The 15240-nt window shown below is 29.3% G+C and overlaps 1 protein-coding gene across 2 annotated transcripts; it reads left to right on the top strand.

Annotated features, from left to right (window-relative positions):
- Positions 1–1694: 1694 nt before the first annotated feature.
- On the top strand, positions 1695–14692 carry LOC126838576 (protein PTHB1). 2 transcript variants are annotated; one of them, XM_050573098.1, is made up of 15 exons: positions 1695–1728; positions 5081–5367; positions 7384–7472; positions 8269–8536; positions 9657–9880; positions 10117–10253; positions 10309–10483; positions 10663–10857; positions 10951–11202; positions 12277–12436; positions 12503–12629; positions 13030–13194; positions 13255–13386; positions 13613–13805; positions 14594–14692. In XM_050573098.1, the coding sequence occupies exons 2-15, from the start codon at positions 5081–5083 to the stop codon at positions 14638–14640; spliced, it is 2451 nt and encodes an 816-aa protein (XP_050429055.1). In that variant the 5' UTR covers positions 1695–1728; the 3' UTR covers positions 14641–14692. The 2 variants fall into 2 exon arrangements, with proteins under 2 accessions (XP_050429055.1, XP_050429054.1); XM_050573097.1 differs by lacking the exon at positions 1695–1728 and having other exon boundaries at positions 5006–5367.
- Positions 14693–15240: the final 548 nt, after the last annotated feature.

Raw genomic sequence — 15240 nt, 5'->3', positions numbered from 1 at the left:
TTTTTATTGTATCCACAATACTTTTAAACAACCTCAAAAATTGAGGTGGTTTTGTATTTGTTGTACTATGTTATGTATGATATCTCTTAATCACTTTCACTAATTTTTTTTATTGACCTTAACGAGCCAATAAACCCAAGATTATAAATATTATTCACAAAACTAACTAGAAATTTCTAATTATTAGCCATATGTTCACTTGAAATTGTTGTAGTTATTGTCATTATTTAAAAAAAAAATAGACATCAAGTTTAGAATTTAGTTTACTTGCTTTCTTCAGCTTTTGATAAGACTACAAATCAGAAGTTTATAATACTGAAGAGAGTAAAATAAAATAAATAAATGTAATTTATATACAAATATCTTTAAAATTGTTTGAAAATGAATAAATATTAGTTTACATTGCGAAAATCAAATTATGTTGGAACACATTAATTTAGTCATACAAATAACATAAATCGTTAGAGTCCAAATAAAATGGGCTGAGTAACAACACAGTAAAATTATTCCACAGTTATTATTATTATTATCTTTATTAACCGAAAAACTCCATTTACTAAACAATATATATATATATATATATATATATAATTGTGTAGTGAATAGTGATACAGATACAATAAAATTTGGTACGATTAAAATAAAATTCTCATTCAATTAATATAACAAGTACATATTACGTGGTATACAATTTACAGCCATAATTAATTATTAACTAAAATTAATATCCATAGTGTTTCCTATAGTCATCAGTATATTTGTAGGTGATGATTTTGAGTATGCTTTAGAAACATTATTGATTAAAAAACTATCTCGATTTCTGGTGGATTTGGTATTAATTCAAAAATTTAATCGTTTCAGTAAATAAGGGCAATCTATAGAGTTATTTAATAGTTTTAATGAAAACGAATAATGAAGGTTACTTCTTGTATTTAACGATTTTATATCGAAATAGGATAATAATCCATTATAATCTGAATGTCGTGGTGTATCGACTTCAAATTTAAAAGCTAAAAAACGAAGAAAACGATTCTGAACAGCTTCGAGATTATGATTTACCCCTATGTTATTAGAAGACCAAATAAGGGATGCATATTCTAATTGGTATCTCATAAATGCAAAATAAATATTTTTAATGGCATTTAAATTATTCAAATTTGTACAAGTTCGTGTAATGAAACCATGATTTTGAAACGCTTATTGGTTATTTTATTAATGTGTTCATTATACTACTGCTATTTTAAATACAACTTAATAACAGTTTCGAAAGCTGAAAATTGTAATCGTAGTAATCTGCACAGTGATTTACTCTTATAACTTCTGATCATAACTAATAGGATTTTTTTTTTTTTTTTTAAATGATTTTGTTATTTTTGGAATCGGGTGTTTTTCAATACCATGTACGCGTAGATGTAGGCATACCCCTTTTAAGAATGTGTATTTGTTTGAAACAGTGTTTAATGGTTTAGCACTATCATTAATTAAAACAAAATCAAATATTTAACCATAAAATAATGTAACCTGATGTATGTTGTAATATATGTAATATTATAACTAGAAAAACACATTTAAAAGTATTAATTGAACTTCATGATAACTTTTAATGTTGCCATTATATGTTGCCTTGGCAACTAATGTACTTGTGGTTATAACCATTGGTTTGGACTCTCATGTGATCAGTATTTGCAGCTGTTCCGATGTAAAGCCTTCCTGTTTATATGGTTCTTGGTAAGTATTGGTGTATATTGCATTATTATGACCTTAGATAATAATAGATTGGTAAACGTTAGTTTATGACTTAAGCTTAAACAATGTATTAAATATAATTAATTGATAATAGTTACCCCTGATTATGTAATATAACTTTTCTGACCATCGTCTTCTTCAAAAGACGACAAATTATAAAATTTAACATTTTATTAAATCAAACAAATTATTAGAATAGTTGTAATTATTCTTTACTGACAATTGATATTGGCCATAATAAAGCGTATCAAGAACAACAAACAACAAGAGAAGTGACTAGTGTGTACGACGGAAAGCCTGAAATGCAAGAGTAATATTTTTATGATTAACTACTTCAATTTCTAAGAATTATTTGATGTAACATTTTTTTAATGACAATGTAATCTTAAAAATCTAACTATAATATCTTAAGTTGAAAGGGTTGCTATAAAATATTTTAAGGGGTTATGGAAATTTTTGATAAGTGACACCTACGTGTCTATGCAATCTTATATTTTTACTCTATGACGCAATCTGACTTGCGGTTGTTGAAATATACTATTTTAAACAAAATATAACTTAAAAAAGCCTCTCCAAATAATAGCTGCAGTGACTTGTAGGTAGGTTTTTATTGGTTGGTGATTTTAGTTAGTTTTACATTGTGTAGGTCGGACAAGTGTAGTGAGGACATTTCGAAAAATAAATAATTAAAGCTAAAACTATTGTGTGCAATCATTATAGTATAGTAAAATGGAATCTTAATTAGTAGTTAATTTTTTATCAGACAGTTGCGTTAGCCGTAGAGTCTATTTTTCATTATTATTATTTTTTCTATTTTTTTATAATTTTTTAACCAAAACAGAATGAGACATTTTAAATTTTTTATTTTTTTTTAACAGGAATTACTTTATCTCTAGAAACCATTTTTCAAAATGGATATGAAGTTTCCCTCCAAAAAAGTCATCATAATTAGATTTTATAAAAGATAATAGTTATTTTTAGTCTTAATTCATTACGGGGCTAGTTAAAAGCAATCTATTTAATCAAGTTTTTACTCTAGAAAGTTAGGTTTATACAGACAATCAGTACATAAGTACATTATCCCAATCTAAATAAAATCCATAATCAAACTTTCTGACACTGACTGTAACGTACTCTTCAAGGCCGGGTTTATAAAAGTGGATGCATTTTAACGAATACAAAACAAAATAATCAATCAGTAAAAGCTTTTTGAAAAATAAAAAAAGATAAACTGCTTCCTGATCAAAAAAGCCTAATTAATTTTTTGAAAGGAAAGGGGTTATCACTTTGTGGTACAGTCACATGTAATACGAATATTATTTAACATTATAAAGAATATTGTATTTTAGTATTCTTAACTCACGTGTTTGCTGTTTTTAGACGGATTACCGTACAGTTAAGCCGATGTATAAATATTATGATGTGGTTTACCTTATCTATGGTTGTTATACCTACCCATAGGCTATACAACATACTATGTACAATGTGTATAGTGCGTGTACAGTTACCTAACACTTTCAGTTTGTATACGTTCAATACACATATGCTTATTATATTATGCATTGTAGGTTAGTTTGTGTATTATAATAGCCAATAGGATGGTATACTGTAATTAGTACATACATGCTTGTATTATCTGCTTGTACTGATGTGTATATAATATGTCGTACCCGTAGGTAAACTTGCAGCGACAAATTGCATATACCAAGTAGTGATGGGAATTCAAAAATCTGGATTTTCACAAAAAAAAACGATATTCAAGCAACTTAAATATCTTATAAGTACCTTTTAAATAATTTTAAAATATAAAGCTATGTGCCTGAGTAAAATATTATGATTGAAATGTAAAAATAAAACAAAACACCAATAAGATAAATTGCTTTTGGATTTCGGATTTGTTGAAATCCGAAAATCCGAAAGCAATTTATATTTTATAGTCAGTTAGTTTTTTTTTTATCTTGTAATAATATTTAATGTTTTTATGATTTTTAAGTGGCTTTAATAGCATTTTTTTTGTTTTTTTTGAAAATCCGGATTTTCGGATTCCCATCACTAATACTAAGTCCTATCGTAACGTTCTGATATAGCATGTACTTGTAGGTAGTTTGCTATGTGAACATTTTAAGTTTTGAACAGTGTAAATCTACGAACTGCTAAGTTGTATAGATATACAATTAAACATTTAAAAATTACCTTGTTGCTGATTAGCAACTAAATATATTATATAACGTTTAAATACTCAAATGTTTTGTTGTATATATAACGTGTACTATAATAGATACACACAATGTATCTTCGACTGTAAATAAACAAGAAAAATGATTATTAAGGTGAGCGATAGTAATAACATTTTTTTAAATGAGAAGAATACGTATTATAGTTGGACGTTTGGGAGTAATGGATATCTAACGTGACAGAGGTGTAGTAAGGGTTTATGTGAAGTAAAGCCTTTAAGTGAGAATGATAATATTATATTGTAAGTAAGTACTATTTTTTTATGTTTTATTTGTAAAACAGATTTGTGTTTTTTATATTTTCTATACTACTCTTCATAATATAGCCTTAATTATTATTTATTGATATTTTATAAAAATAGTTTTTTTAGAGAAAAGATTAGATAGAGAAGGAGTTCATCAATTTCTCCATCAGAAGTAAATACTTCCCGAAATTTGTTTTCATACCGTGTCCTTTTGACACATCCGCTATTGAAAGATCTGTGTAATACATTTTATAATTTAGCAAAAACCCTTTAGTTTTTATAAACAGTTTCGTTAATAAACCATCTCATGGCGGCAGCGTTTGACCTTCAATTTTCCAAGCTTGGTAAGCTACATGATATTGAAATGATTAAATAATACATTGTATTATTCAGATAGGCCAAGTAAAAGTTTTATCAAATTGTACAAATGTGAATGTATGAAAACAATAAATAATTTTTCTCTTGCAGAGTTAAATCTTAAATTTATGCACTTTCATCTTTGTATTTTATGTTAATAGAGTATTTTAGATATTATTTTAGGTATTAGACATTATAAGTTCAAAGCACATTTTTTGTACATTGAATGTCTTATCATGTCTGCTTCAAGTGGCTGAAAAATGTTACCAAAATTATTTTTAAGTGTAGTAAAGTATATAAAACAGTCACTATTATCAGTTACACTCTACTAGAATTTTCGTATTGGAGTAAATTATTGTTCTTTACTTAATGGTTTTATAACAGAAGTTATATTAAGTATTTAAACAAATTTCAATAACCGCACACAATGGATTAAGTTACTAAGACTGTATACTACGCAAAACATAAGTTATAAGCAAAAATATGTTTAATTTACAGATGTCACTGTTCAAAGTACGGGATTGTTGGTCGACGGTGTGCGGGCAAGGTGAAACCTTTAGTTGTGATGCATTGACGGTGTTCAATTTATTTGGATGCACTAATGGAGACCATGAAGTAGAACAAGACAACGTTATTCTGGGTAGTCTGGATGGTGTGCTACGAGTATACAATGGCGGTCTGTCGTGTCGATCGAAAGTCAATAATTGTTTTTCTCCATCTGACCTGTTGGTCGAGGTTCAGACCGACAGTCCAATTTTACAGGTGTGCACCGGAAAGCTTGTCAGGTCGGTATCTAATTTAAAAGATAATTGAATGGAGCAATATTTGGTAGTTTTCCTTATGCATTTTATATTGCTTAGATATACATAAAGTTAATTAGTAGGTATAAACAATCATTTTCAATCATTATGCTGCCGAGTTACTAAAGTTATGATTTGACAACATTTTAATTTTAGTCTTGTTAATAGGTTGTAAATTATAATAAATTATAACAAACAGTTGTAGCTATAAACAGTGGCGTACGAAGGGAGAGTGAGCTAATACCTTTCTCGTATTGCCTGTGTTATTATTTATTACACAGTGTGTTAGTAATTTAAAAACGAGTATACTGAGGTATAATAAGGTTAATAAAAATATATAGGGTTATAATAGGCACTAAAGATTATCTTAATGTATATAATGTAAATATTATAGTATTGGTTTTTCTCCTCACTGCCCATCATACCTACTTTTTTTCCTTTACTATTTTTTTAAAGTGTCCAAAATTTTAGTTTTTTACGTTACTCGATATTTTTATATTTGTTAAGAGCCGCTGTAAAGATATTTATTTTAGGAGTTTGAAATTTTTTATTGAATTAGTACCAAAGAGGAGCAGCCCTTTCCATCACTATACCTACTTCTCAACAGAAATAAATCCAAAGTTATTTACTCAAAATTAGTTTTCGATCAACTAAAATGTTCAGAAAATCTTACTCTTTAAAACTATATGTACAATGTATAATAAAGAAACGATATTGGTAAGCTCAACCTATCTTAACTACCCTCTTCCTTGCTCATTAAAAATCCTGTGTACGCCACTGGATCGGGAAAAAGATTAGAAAAATAATTAAAACACTGTTGTACACGTAAAAATAAGCTATTTTAATAAATATTTAAATATTTCAAAATACTTTTTTTAGACGAATTTCGTCATTTTTATAGCACTGTAATCGGCTTAAAACATTTCTTAGTATCTACTGGTCAATTCTTTCTGCTCTAATATCTTTTAATGGCATTATAATATTATTAAGAACCGGAAAATGTGCTTTACGACAGGTATAATAAAATCGTAGGGTTTGATATAAAACCCAATTAAATCTACTTTAAAGGACTTTGCATTTCTAAATAAGTGATAATATACAAAAAAAAAAGTTAAAACTTTTTAACATTTAAGAATATTTATAAGAATATATTTGTAAATCCTAAATTATTATTATTAAAGAATACACAAACAACATTTGTTCAAGCTCACTATAATCTCACTATAAGCTCACTCAATTTCTTTAAAAACTATACAACATCTTTTATTATTAAAATCATCCGGCTTTGCACTATAAAGTAATTTTTCCTTATACAATTACGTAAAAAAATTACTTTTGAAAATAATTGGCTAATTTAGTTTTTTATTCAATCTTTAAATGACCTTCTTTGTTTAAACCATTCTACGTCTGTCTGCTGTCATTTCTCATTTTTAATTGGATTCAAATTATTTAAATGCATTACATATAAGTTTATTGTTATTAATATTTATTACTTCAATACGTTATTTATTACTTCGATACGTTTAATTGAGTCCCATGACTTTAGTGATACCACAAAAGCCAGCGAAACTTTAACGAAAACATGAAGTAGTAGTGTGCAGTGATAAATAGAAGTGCTTTAGTATATAGCCAATAGCAATCTCGATCATAGGTCACTATTGAAAGTACTAGTAAACAAAAAGTGTTGGTTTTGTTCGAATCAGACAGCCGATCGATTAATGATGACCGTTGACCTAGACTGTACACAAGACTTGTGTCATTACTCATTATAGTCATCGAAGTTCTAGTCATTCGAACAATGTGGTATAGCATTCAAGCGGTTTATTTATTGTAGTATAGGGACTGAACATATATATATATATATATATATACCTAATGTAAAAATAAGGATTTTAGGAACTGATGGAAAGATGTGGAAACAATTAGATATTAAATTTATTATTATGTTATTTCAGAAATTTTTTGAGTTGAAGTGACGAGTATATTAAATTTTTGTTTCAGTTGTTCTCAAAAAAATTATATTGCTGTTCTACGACCATTCTCTGTACTCGTTTGTGGCATCAATCAAATATCTGGCTCTACAGATCATGGTAAATTTTACTTTAAAAGAATACAAATAAAATAATTGGACAAATTGTTATAAATTATTTTATATATTAAGAATATATATCAGCGTAGCGTTGCAATTATGTAATTAAATTATGATTATTTACCATTCAAAAATTGCACTTTAAAAAGTCCTTGATAGTCTTGCCGTATTCTGTATGGTTTGCATACTTAAAGGAAATATTATGGAAAAGTTCATTTTGACAAATTAACTTAGGAAAATAGACAATTTAAATTTGAGTACATATTCCGCGTCGCCTTTTCTCCTTATATAGATATTGTTTCGATTATCGGGGTATTATTCTTCTTATTATTATTATATTCAATTATATATTTATGTTTTGTTTAAGTCTTAAACAATTTTATTGTTAAAATTTAAACATATTATAATTACATAAGAAATTGTACGTATTTTTAGCGAATTTGTCAGTAAAAATTCACTTTTACTAGATAACTAGAAATATCTTAGCGGCTACAGTTATGACTTATAGTGTCACACTACAATACAATTCGTTCAATTTCGGACATAAGCTCACTGGCTAAGGACAAAGGATCACTGTCTACTATAATAACATAGACAATCAGTTTCAAATATTTTATGTTTATAAATATATGGTTTCCACAACATTGACCATAGAAAAAACATAAAAAACAATATATTGTATATTCCTATGAGTTTTATTTTTTATATGATGTTCTTTCTCTATAAAAATATGTAATTAGTGTATTTTTTAAATATTTTATTATTATAAAATTGCTCGTAAATTTGTTTATGTTTAGGTGACCAATACGTGATGGAAACAATATATGAACATAAATTCGAGTGCAGTGCCTATCAAATGGTGATCGGACCATTTGGTGGCGGTATAAGCAAAAGAGATTTCATTTGCATTCTTTCGTTGGACGGCACAATGCTTGTATACGAACAACAAGCCATTGGGTTTCGCACAAATTTGCCCCTATTTCTACACCCGTTTCCTATAAAATATGTCCAATCGATAGACGCGTTCGTCACATTAAATTCCGACCTCTGTTTGGCCTGCTATAAGTGAGTCTATTATTAAATAGAAACCCGTTAAGCATTTGGTTATTATTATTTTTTGAAGTCACTAAAACAAGTCACTTTTTTTGTTGAGAACAATTGGGGTATGTGTTTTAAAAAATAATCTATTGGTAGAGACTAAATTGTAGAATATGTTAAAATAAATTCGTAAGGTTCAGGGGAAAAAATATTGTTTTTAAGTTATAATATAATTCTTAGTTAAACTTATAGTTAATATTAGCATTGATTAAAAATAATATAAATACTAGATAGCCCACTGGCATGTATTTTTTGATGCTCGTAAATGGCTAGTTGGCTATCTATATTATTTATAATCAATGATATTAGCTAAATAAAACATTTAAGCTGATTTAGAAACTAAAATGATAAGTTTGTTTTCAAATTAACTGTAACAAAAAAATAATTAATTTAACTTATTTAATGTCCACAATTAATTTTTTCTGACACTATTAATGTGGTTATATTTTTTTTGAAGATTTTTATTAACGTTTTTTTTTTATTCAAGCTAAATTGAATAAAAAATGTAACATGTTTTAAACATGAATACGAATGTAAATAAAGTCATGTATTATATGGTTAACACGGGGGTTCTCCGTAGTTCATAACGTACAGTTCCTTGAAAAAAACTTTTAGGAACCGAAATAAATAATGGCCTGAAACTCTGCTCATTTTTACGAAGTTATTGAAAAAATTGCATTTTATTCTACTGATACTTTTGAGAAATGTGATGGTGTTATTTAAAAATAATTATTACTTTACGCAAAAATACTTTTGATTATAAAATTGCATCTGTATATGTACTTAAATTATAATTTACTATCAACGTTTCAAGCCATTCCTAATCTCATTAAATAAACGAATGGAAACTAGAAACCAAATGAATTACAAAGACTTATGTAACACATAAGGAAGGACATATATTATTTGGTTAAATCTTTGTATAATCCGCCCGCTTTCCTGAAATTTCGGCCTCACACATTTGTCATTTAGCTCTATCCATTAAAAATGATGTAAATGTCTCTTTTAACTGTCAAGACACTATCAGCCATATAGTAGAATATATATTTAAGTAATATATATTCAAAATGTATTTAAATTTCCATAGATATCAGGAGTTAGCTGATCCAAACTTGAAACAAAAATGGCCAACGTGGTCATGCAATTTGGGAGAGATTGTATACGATATTCAGACTATGACAATGACACCTTCATTTACTACGATTCATGTGCTGGGCGAACGACACTATTATTGTTTTCAAGGAAACGGAGTACTTTGGTTCATAAAGAGACTCCAATACTCTCCTTGTTGTTTTTATCCGTATGTTTTAGGTAGATATGTTATAAAACACATACACGAGGATACGACAAACTATCTGTAAAATCTATGGAAATTGTAATCAGCCCTTCGCATCCTATTTACATTTTTAAAAATAACTATTATTATTTTGGTACTCTTCTATATTCACACTCGATCGACAACCCTTATCCCTTTCGTACAATCTTTTTCGAATTTTGTATAAGAAAAGTAAAACAGAAATAATAACTTAATTATTTTATTTTTGTAGGTAAACACCCTGAAGCGAGGATGATGTGCATGATAGTCTCGGATAACGATGCCGTAATGGTGTACGAACAAATAAAACTCAAGTGGTCTGCAAAGTTGCCCTATCGACCGTGTGTTATAGCAAGGGCGTCATCCAAAGTAAATGAATGTTAAGTGGTCATATATTTATAGTCCACTAATTTCAATCTAATAGGAATTACAAGGGTGTTTGGTGCTACTATCAGAATTTGGCGACTTGAGATTATGCTATTTGGGTACGGAACCTGCGATTTTTATGCCTCCAGAGAAATCAGCCGGTGTTTTCAAGGACACGAAAAAAAAACTAGCTCAATTGAAAGAAGATTTTCAGAATATTTCTACAGAAGACGGTGATCAATTAATTATTTTGTATTTATATTAAATTATTACCTACTGCCCCCACTCATAAGTCTAAGATATTAAGTGGTGTCAGAGAATCAACAATATTTATGTTTGTAATAATGCTTTACTCAGCGACTGTTGTTTACTCAAATAATTTTAGCATTAAGTTAGTATTGTTGTATATTAGAGACCGACACTTTGCCACGGTTAAAATTAACAGCACGGGCCATTGGTGTACATGCTGCAGTGACGGGTAAGCAGAAATGTTGTGACATAGAAGTGGACTTGCTGCCGTCATTGACAACTAATTCTGTGCAAGTTGTATTTCTTTTAATTGCACCTCTGACGGTCTCGCCATCAGTAATACATTTAAATGACTTGAGTGAGTGTATTTTTTTTTAAAACTAGGTTTTATGTTTTCCTTCTAGTTTTAATGGTGAGTTTAATATTAAAAAAAATTGTTCTATCGATTCAGCGGAAAACACAACTATTCGGACGAAGGTCTTCAGAGACGAAAACAATGTTGCTTCTGTCGCATCTTCAATTGAGTTCACTGTATGTGTATACTATTCCAGAGACAATGAAGTACCGGGATCTGTTCAACAGACCATTCGGTTGCCATTGCCTTTGGTTTACGACGTCTGTCCTTTTCCTTCAATGGAGCTCGATTGTTCGGTTCGGCTCTCTGTGGAAGAAAGTCCAGTATCCTTGAAAACTATGTTTAAAGGTAAAGTAAGGTTACTTAACGGTGATTTTGTTATATTCATGTGATATTATATCATTGACATAACACATAAAAACAAAATGTTAAGTAATTACAAAAATAAATCATATAATTAATATAATAGTTTTATACTCACGAATACATTGAGGATTTTATACAACAATACTTATGCATTTTGACTGCTTTGAAGAGAATATTTTGGTTAAATGCTACATGTGTATAATATACACTTTATATTTGCATGGCAAACGGACAATAATGATCGACTTTGCGAATATTTATTTCCGCCGTCCTTAAGACGAAAAGTTGTCTTAACTACTTTAATTAATGCAGTTCATTTAGATTTAATTTTTCTTAATAAAAAATAAAATGCATATACAGGCAATTAAATTGAGATAACGTAATAAACACGGAAGTAATATTGTTCGTCGACTAGAGTAAGTCATAAATTATACTAAACGTATTTGTACGTGTTTAAAAATTATTTAAATAAACGCCCGGGCCTTAGTCAATTTTTCCAATCTGATATCATAGTGAAATACCGTAAAGTTTATTACAATATGAGGTATCTGAGATAAAGTAATTACATTTGCTGCGACCGTCATAGTACGTGTCTAAGTTATAAATAATAATACGTGAAATATATATCACAATTATTATTACTTTTATCATTATATTAATGCAGTCTGCAGAGTGCAAAAAACAAATAGCAAGGACACGCTGATTAATGTACAGTTCCACTAATATCGATCTAAGGTTGAAAACTAAAATTATTACTGTGTGCATTATCTATACTCCATTTCACTTATTATATTTTACGGATAGTATAGTCTAATAGTGTTCTACTAGTTATGATTGGCAAGTTCTTATTTTGTCGGAAAAATAGAAGAAACTCTTAGCATCAACAGATTAACTGAAGTGAGGGAAGAAATAGCAAATATCGATGAGTTTACGAAGTTTGTTATTTTGATGGTACTTAGTCATGATTATTTGGATTTTATGTGTTTGCATTTTTTACCTTTTATCATTTTTTAATGTTCATTATTAAAAATTACACAAATTGTTGGTTTTCCATAGAATTTTTTGGAGAATCTACTTCTGAAAAGGATTTATGTCTTTGCACAGGCGCTTACACTAAGTACGTCAGGGTAATAAGGTCGTCGTCAAAAAATACCTACGAAGTACTTTCGTCTAGTCTCGTGTACTCAACACCTGTTGTTGAAGAAATTTTGTTCAGGTAAGTTTGTTTGTCAAAAATATTATATAATAAGTTTTCTAATGTTGAATGTCTATGTTTTGTTAGGCATAGAGAATATTACAAAAATAAAACGTGTAAAATTCGTTGTGATGCGTCTGAAATGCCTGTTGAGGCATTTTATCGGCTAATCGAAGAGCACATTGATCTAAAAAAAAAACTGTGTTTTATTCAGGTAATAAACTTGATTAAATTGTTTTTTTAATGAAATTTCAAAGTTTGCTTACGCCTTTTTATGTATACATTTTCATTATTCGTCAATTGGTCAAATCTTGCAAAAAGAGTTACGTACGTTGACCGTTAATTAGATATCGGTTGAAGATTTTATTATATTTTTTGTTTAAATTAAAATAATATATTTATAGAATGTATCACATTGGTGTGACAGCACTGCTAATAATATATATATATGTTAATCTATCAGATCTTTATGATATACTTTACTTATTTATTTGAGTATTTTATGCACCACAAGTTAGTCAGTTCGACGCCACAACTGTTTGCAGAATTTATTCCTGGATAAAATATGATTTGTGTTGGTTATAACTAATTCGTAAGCACCGGGTTTTCTATAGGAAGAAATCGCGTCACTGTGCTCTCAATATAGAATCATTCAAAAGTGTATTTTCAATAAGCTCAAGGAGAACACCGAGGAATCCGTTTCCGGCTTGAGCGTTTTAATAGATGATGCGCACGAAACCCTTATGGTGAAAATGGCCGAAGTCGTTGGCATGCGACAGGTGAGTTATGCGGTTGAGGGATTTGCTCGATTATCTAGGAAATAATAACTTTTACTGTAGGACGTCAAAGCCAAACGCTCCGAAGTCAGATCCGTGGCTAGACTTTTGGTATCCATGCTCGGCCTGTGCTCCAAGAATGACCGTGTTTTGGATCAGTTCAAAGAGATCGTGGCCTGTTCCGCCGAAGATCTAGTAAGTGACGGCACTCCGCTAGGTTAATGTTATTATATATGTTGCTTTTACGAAAAAGTGCGCTTGTCCTAGAATGTATCCCGCTCCTTGACCATTGCCGGAGATCAGGGGGGCTTGGCATTCTAAAACCCTTTAAAAAACTTCAAGCTTAAAATATCGCTCATTAAATACAAACATCAGATATGTAAAACTATTATTGTTTCACGTGTGAATTATATGTCTTCAGGAATGGGAGGAGAAGGTTTTTCAGTCACTCAGTCATTTGTTGGGCGACGAAGTCCCGGCTTTGGACGGCGTTCAAAACGACAATCCGGCTTACTTGGCGACCAGCCTTAAGAAAGTAATCGATAATTTCATAAAGCGTGTCATCTCCGTGGATCATGAATCCGTGTCGAAACCGATAAGGGAAAATTCTAGAGGTAAGCCGTGCGCAGAATTTCGGTACCGCTAAAACGTGTAACTGATGTTGACATTGTTATTATTTTACGGGAAAAGTAAAAAGCGTATAGGAGCGGTAGAGATGTTATTAGTACTTCAAATATATTCGCAATTCTCAAGCCGGCACAAAGGCCGACGTCGATGGTAATGACGTTGTGTGTATGGAAGGTAAATAATTATGTAGGTACGGAAATGTGAATGGAAGGAAATCATGAAATGTGCAACTGTACCACAAGATTTTGGTGTAAATTAAATAAGACAGTTTACGAATGGGGGCGGCTAACGATGATTGGAAAACCTACAGTGAATGCATTATAAATGGCAAATCGCTGGGGGGCGAGATAACTTTGTTCGAGATCGTTAATAATGACCGACGTGAACAAACAATATCACAATAAAGTATGTTTACCAGAAGCAGGGCGGTATTATAATAATATTTTACAAATAACAATTAAACACAAAGATCAAATAAAAAAAATGTGAAATTACTGAGCTTACTGCTCTGTTTGCCTATCTTTGCAACGGTTATCTAGACAGTAGGTAACACTATATCTTGACCGAAACGATAATAAGGAATTAGTAACAATGGCATATTCGTGGGGGGGGGGAGGTCTTCCCTAGGAACGCCCTTCCCTAATCCTTTGGTTGGGTTTTTTATATTTTAATGCAACCGAATAATGTTTATTAATATTATGTCTTACTATGTAGTTATTAATAACATTTTAATATTTTAATATTTTTATGAGTAAAACTATGAATGTTGTTTCAGGAACAGTTTCGCCTATACTCGAGTCTGAAGAAGGTTTTTATGCATAAACGTAAACTAATTTATAAAAATATTTCGTTATAATTTTTACTAAATAGTATCTATATGAATATTTATGATATTATTCCAAAATTATTATAGTTAAAATATCCATCGTTGTTTAGTTACTATATTTGATAATCTTTACTTGAATTATAATATTTTGTAACTTTACATTTATTGGTGGCAAAGTCACTGGAATTTTTCAGATATTATAATTTATATATAGTTAAAGACGTGTTGTTTAAATTAACGAAGCAGCTAAATATAACATTAACTGATATTTTAGTTAAACGCGAATTCATTTCTGTTAAAGCCGTTTGAGATGTGTCAGTCACTTACAAAATACGAAATCCCGTTAAATATTTTACTAAGAAAATATGTATTTGAATGACAAGTATAAAGTTGAACTAAGTCATTTACGCAAATTATAATTCAATAAAATGTTTACTCAAAATATATTTTATTAAAACCAATAATATTTATACGTACAAGGTGAAATGAAAATTATTTTATTAAACAGTCAAAATACATAAGAGTAAGTTGTGAAATTTATATTTAATAATACCGTGATTTGTTTTATCAAATCATATGTATATTTAAATATTTTT

This window comes from Adelges cooleyi, unplaced genomic scaffold (genome assembly GCF_023614345.1).
Source record: "Adelges cooleyi isolate 19-005CV unplaced genomic scaffold, UGA_ACOO_1.1 ACOO_flye_CR_arks_rails_tigmint_CR_PRNA_30, whole genome shotgun sequence".
Classification (NCBI taxonomy): domain Eukaryota; kingdom Metazoa; phylum Arthropoda; class Insecta; order Hemiptera; family Adelgidae; genus Adelges; species Adelges cooleyi.
Note: the sequence above shows the minus strand (reverse complement) of the source record. Positions and strands in the feature narration are given on the sequence as shown.

Excerpts from the sequence above, each read along its gene's own strand:
- LOC126838576 (XM_050573097.1), top strand. The coding sequence starts at position 5,066 with ATGTTTAATTTACAGATGTCACTGTTCAAAGTACGGGATTGTTGGTCG. Across the intron at positions 9,881-10,116 it reads TTTTTATCCGTATGTTTTAG|GTAAACACCCTGAAGCGAGG; the intron begins GTAGATATGTTA and ends TTATTTTTGTAG. Across the intron at positions 10,484-10,662 it reads GAATATTTCTACAGAAGACG|AGACCGACACTTTGCCACGG; the intron begins GTGATCAATTAA and ends GTTGTATATTAG.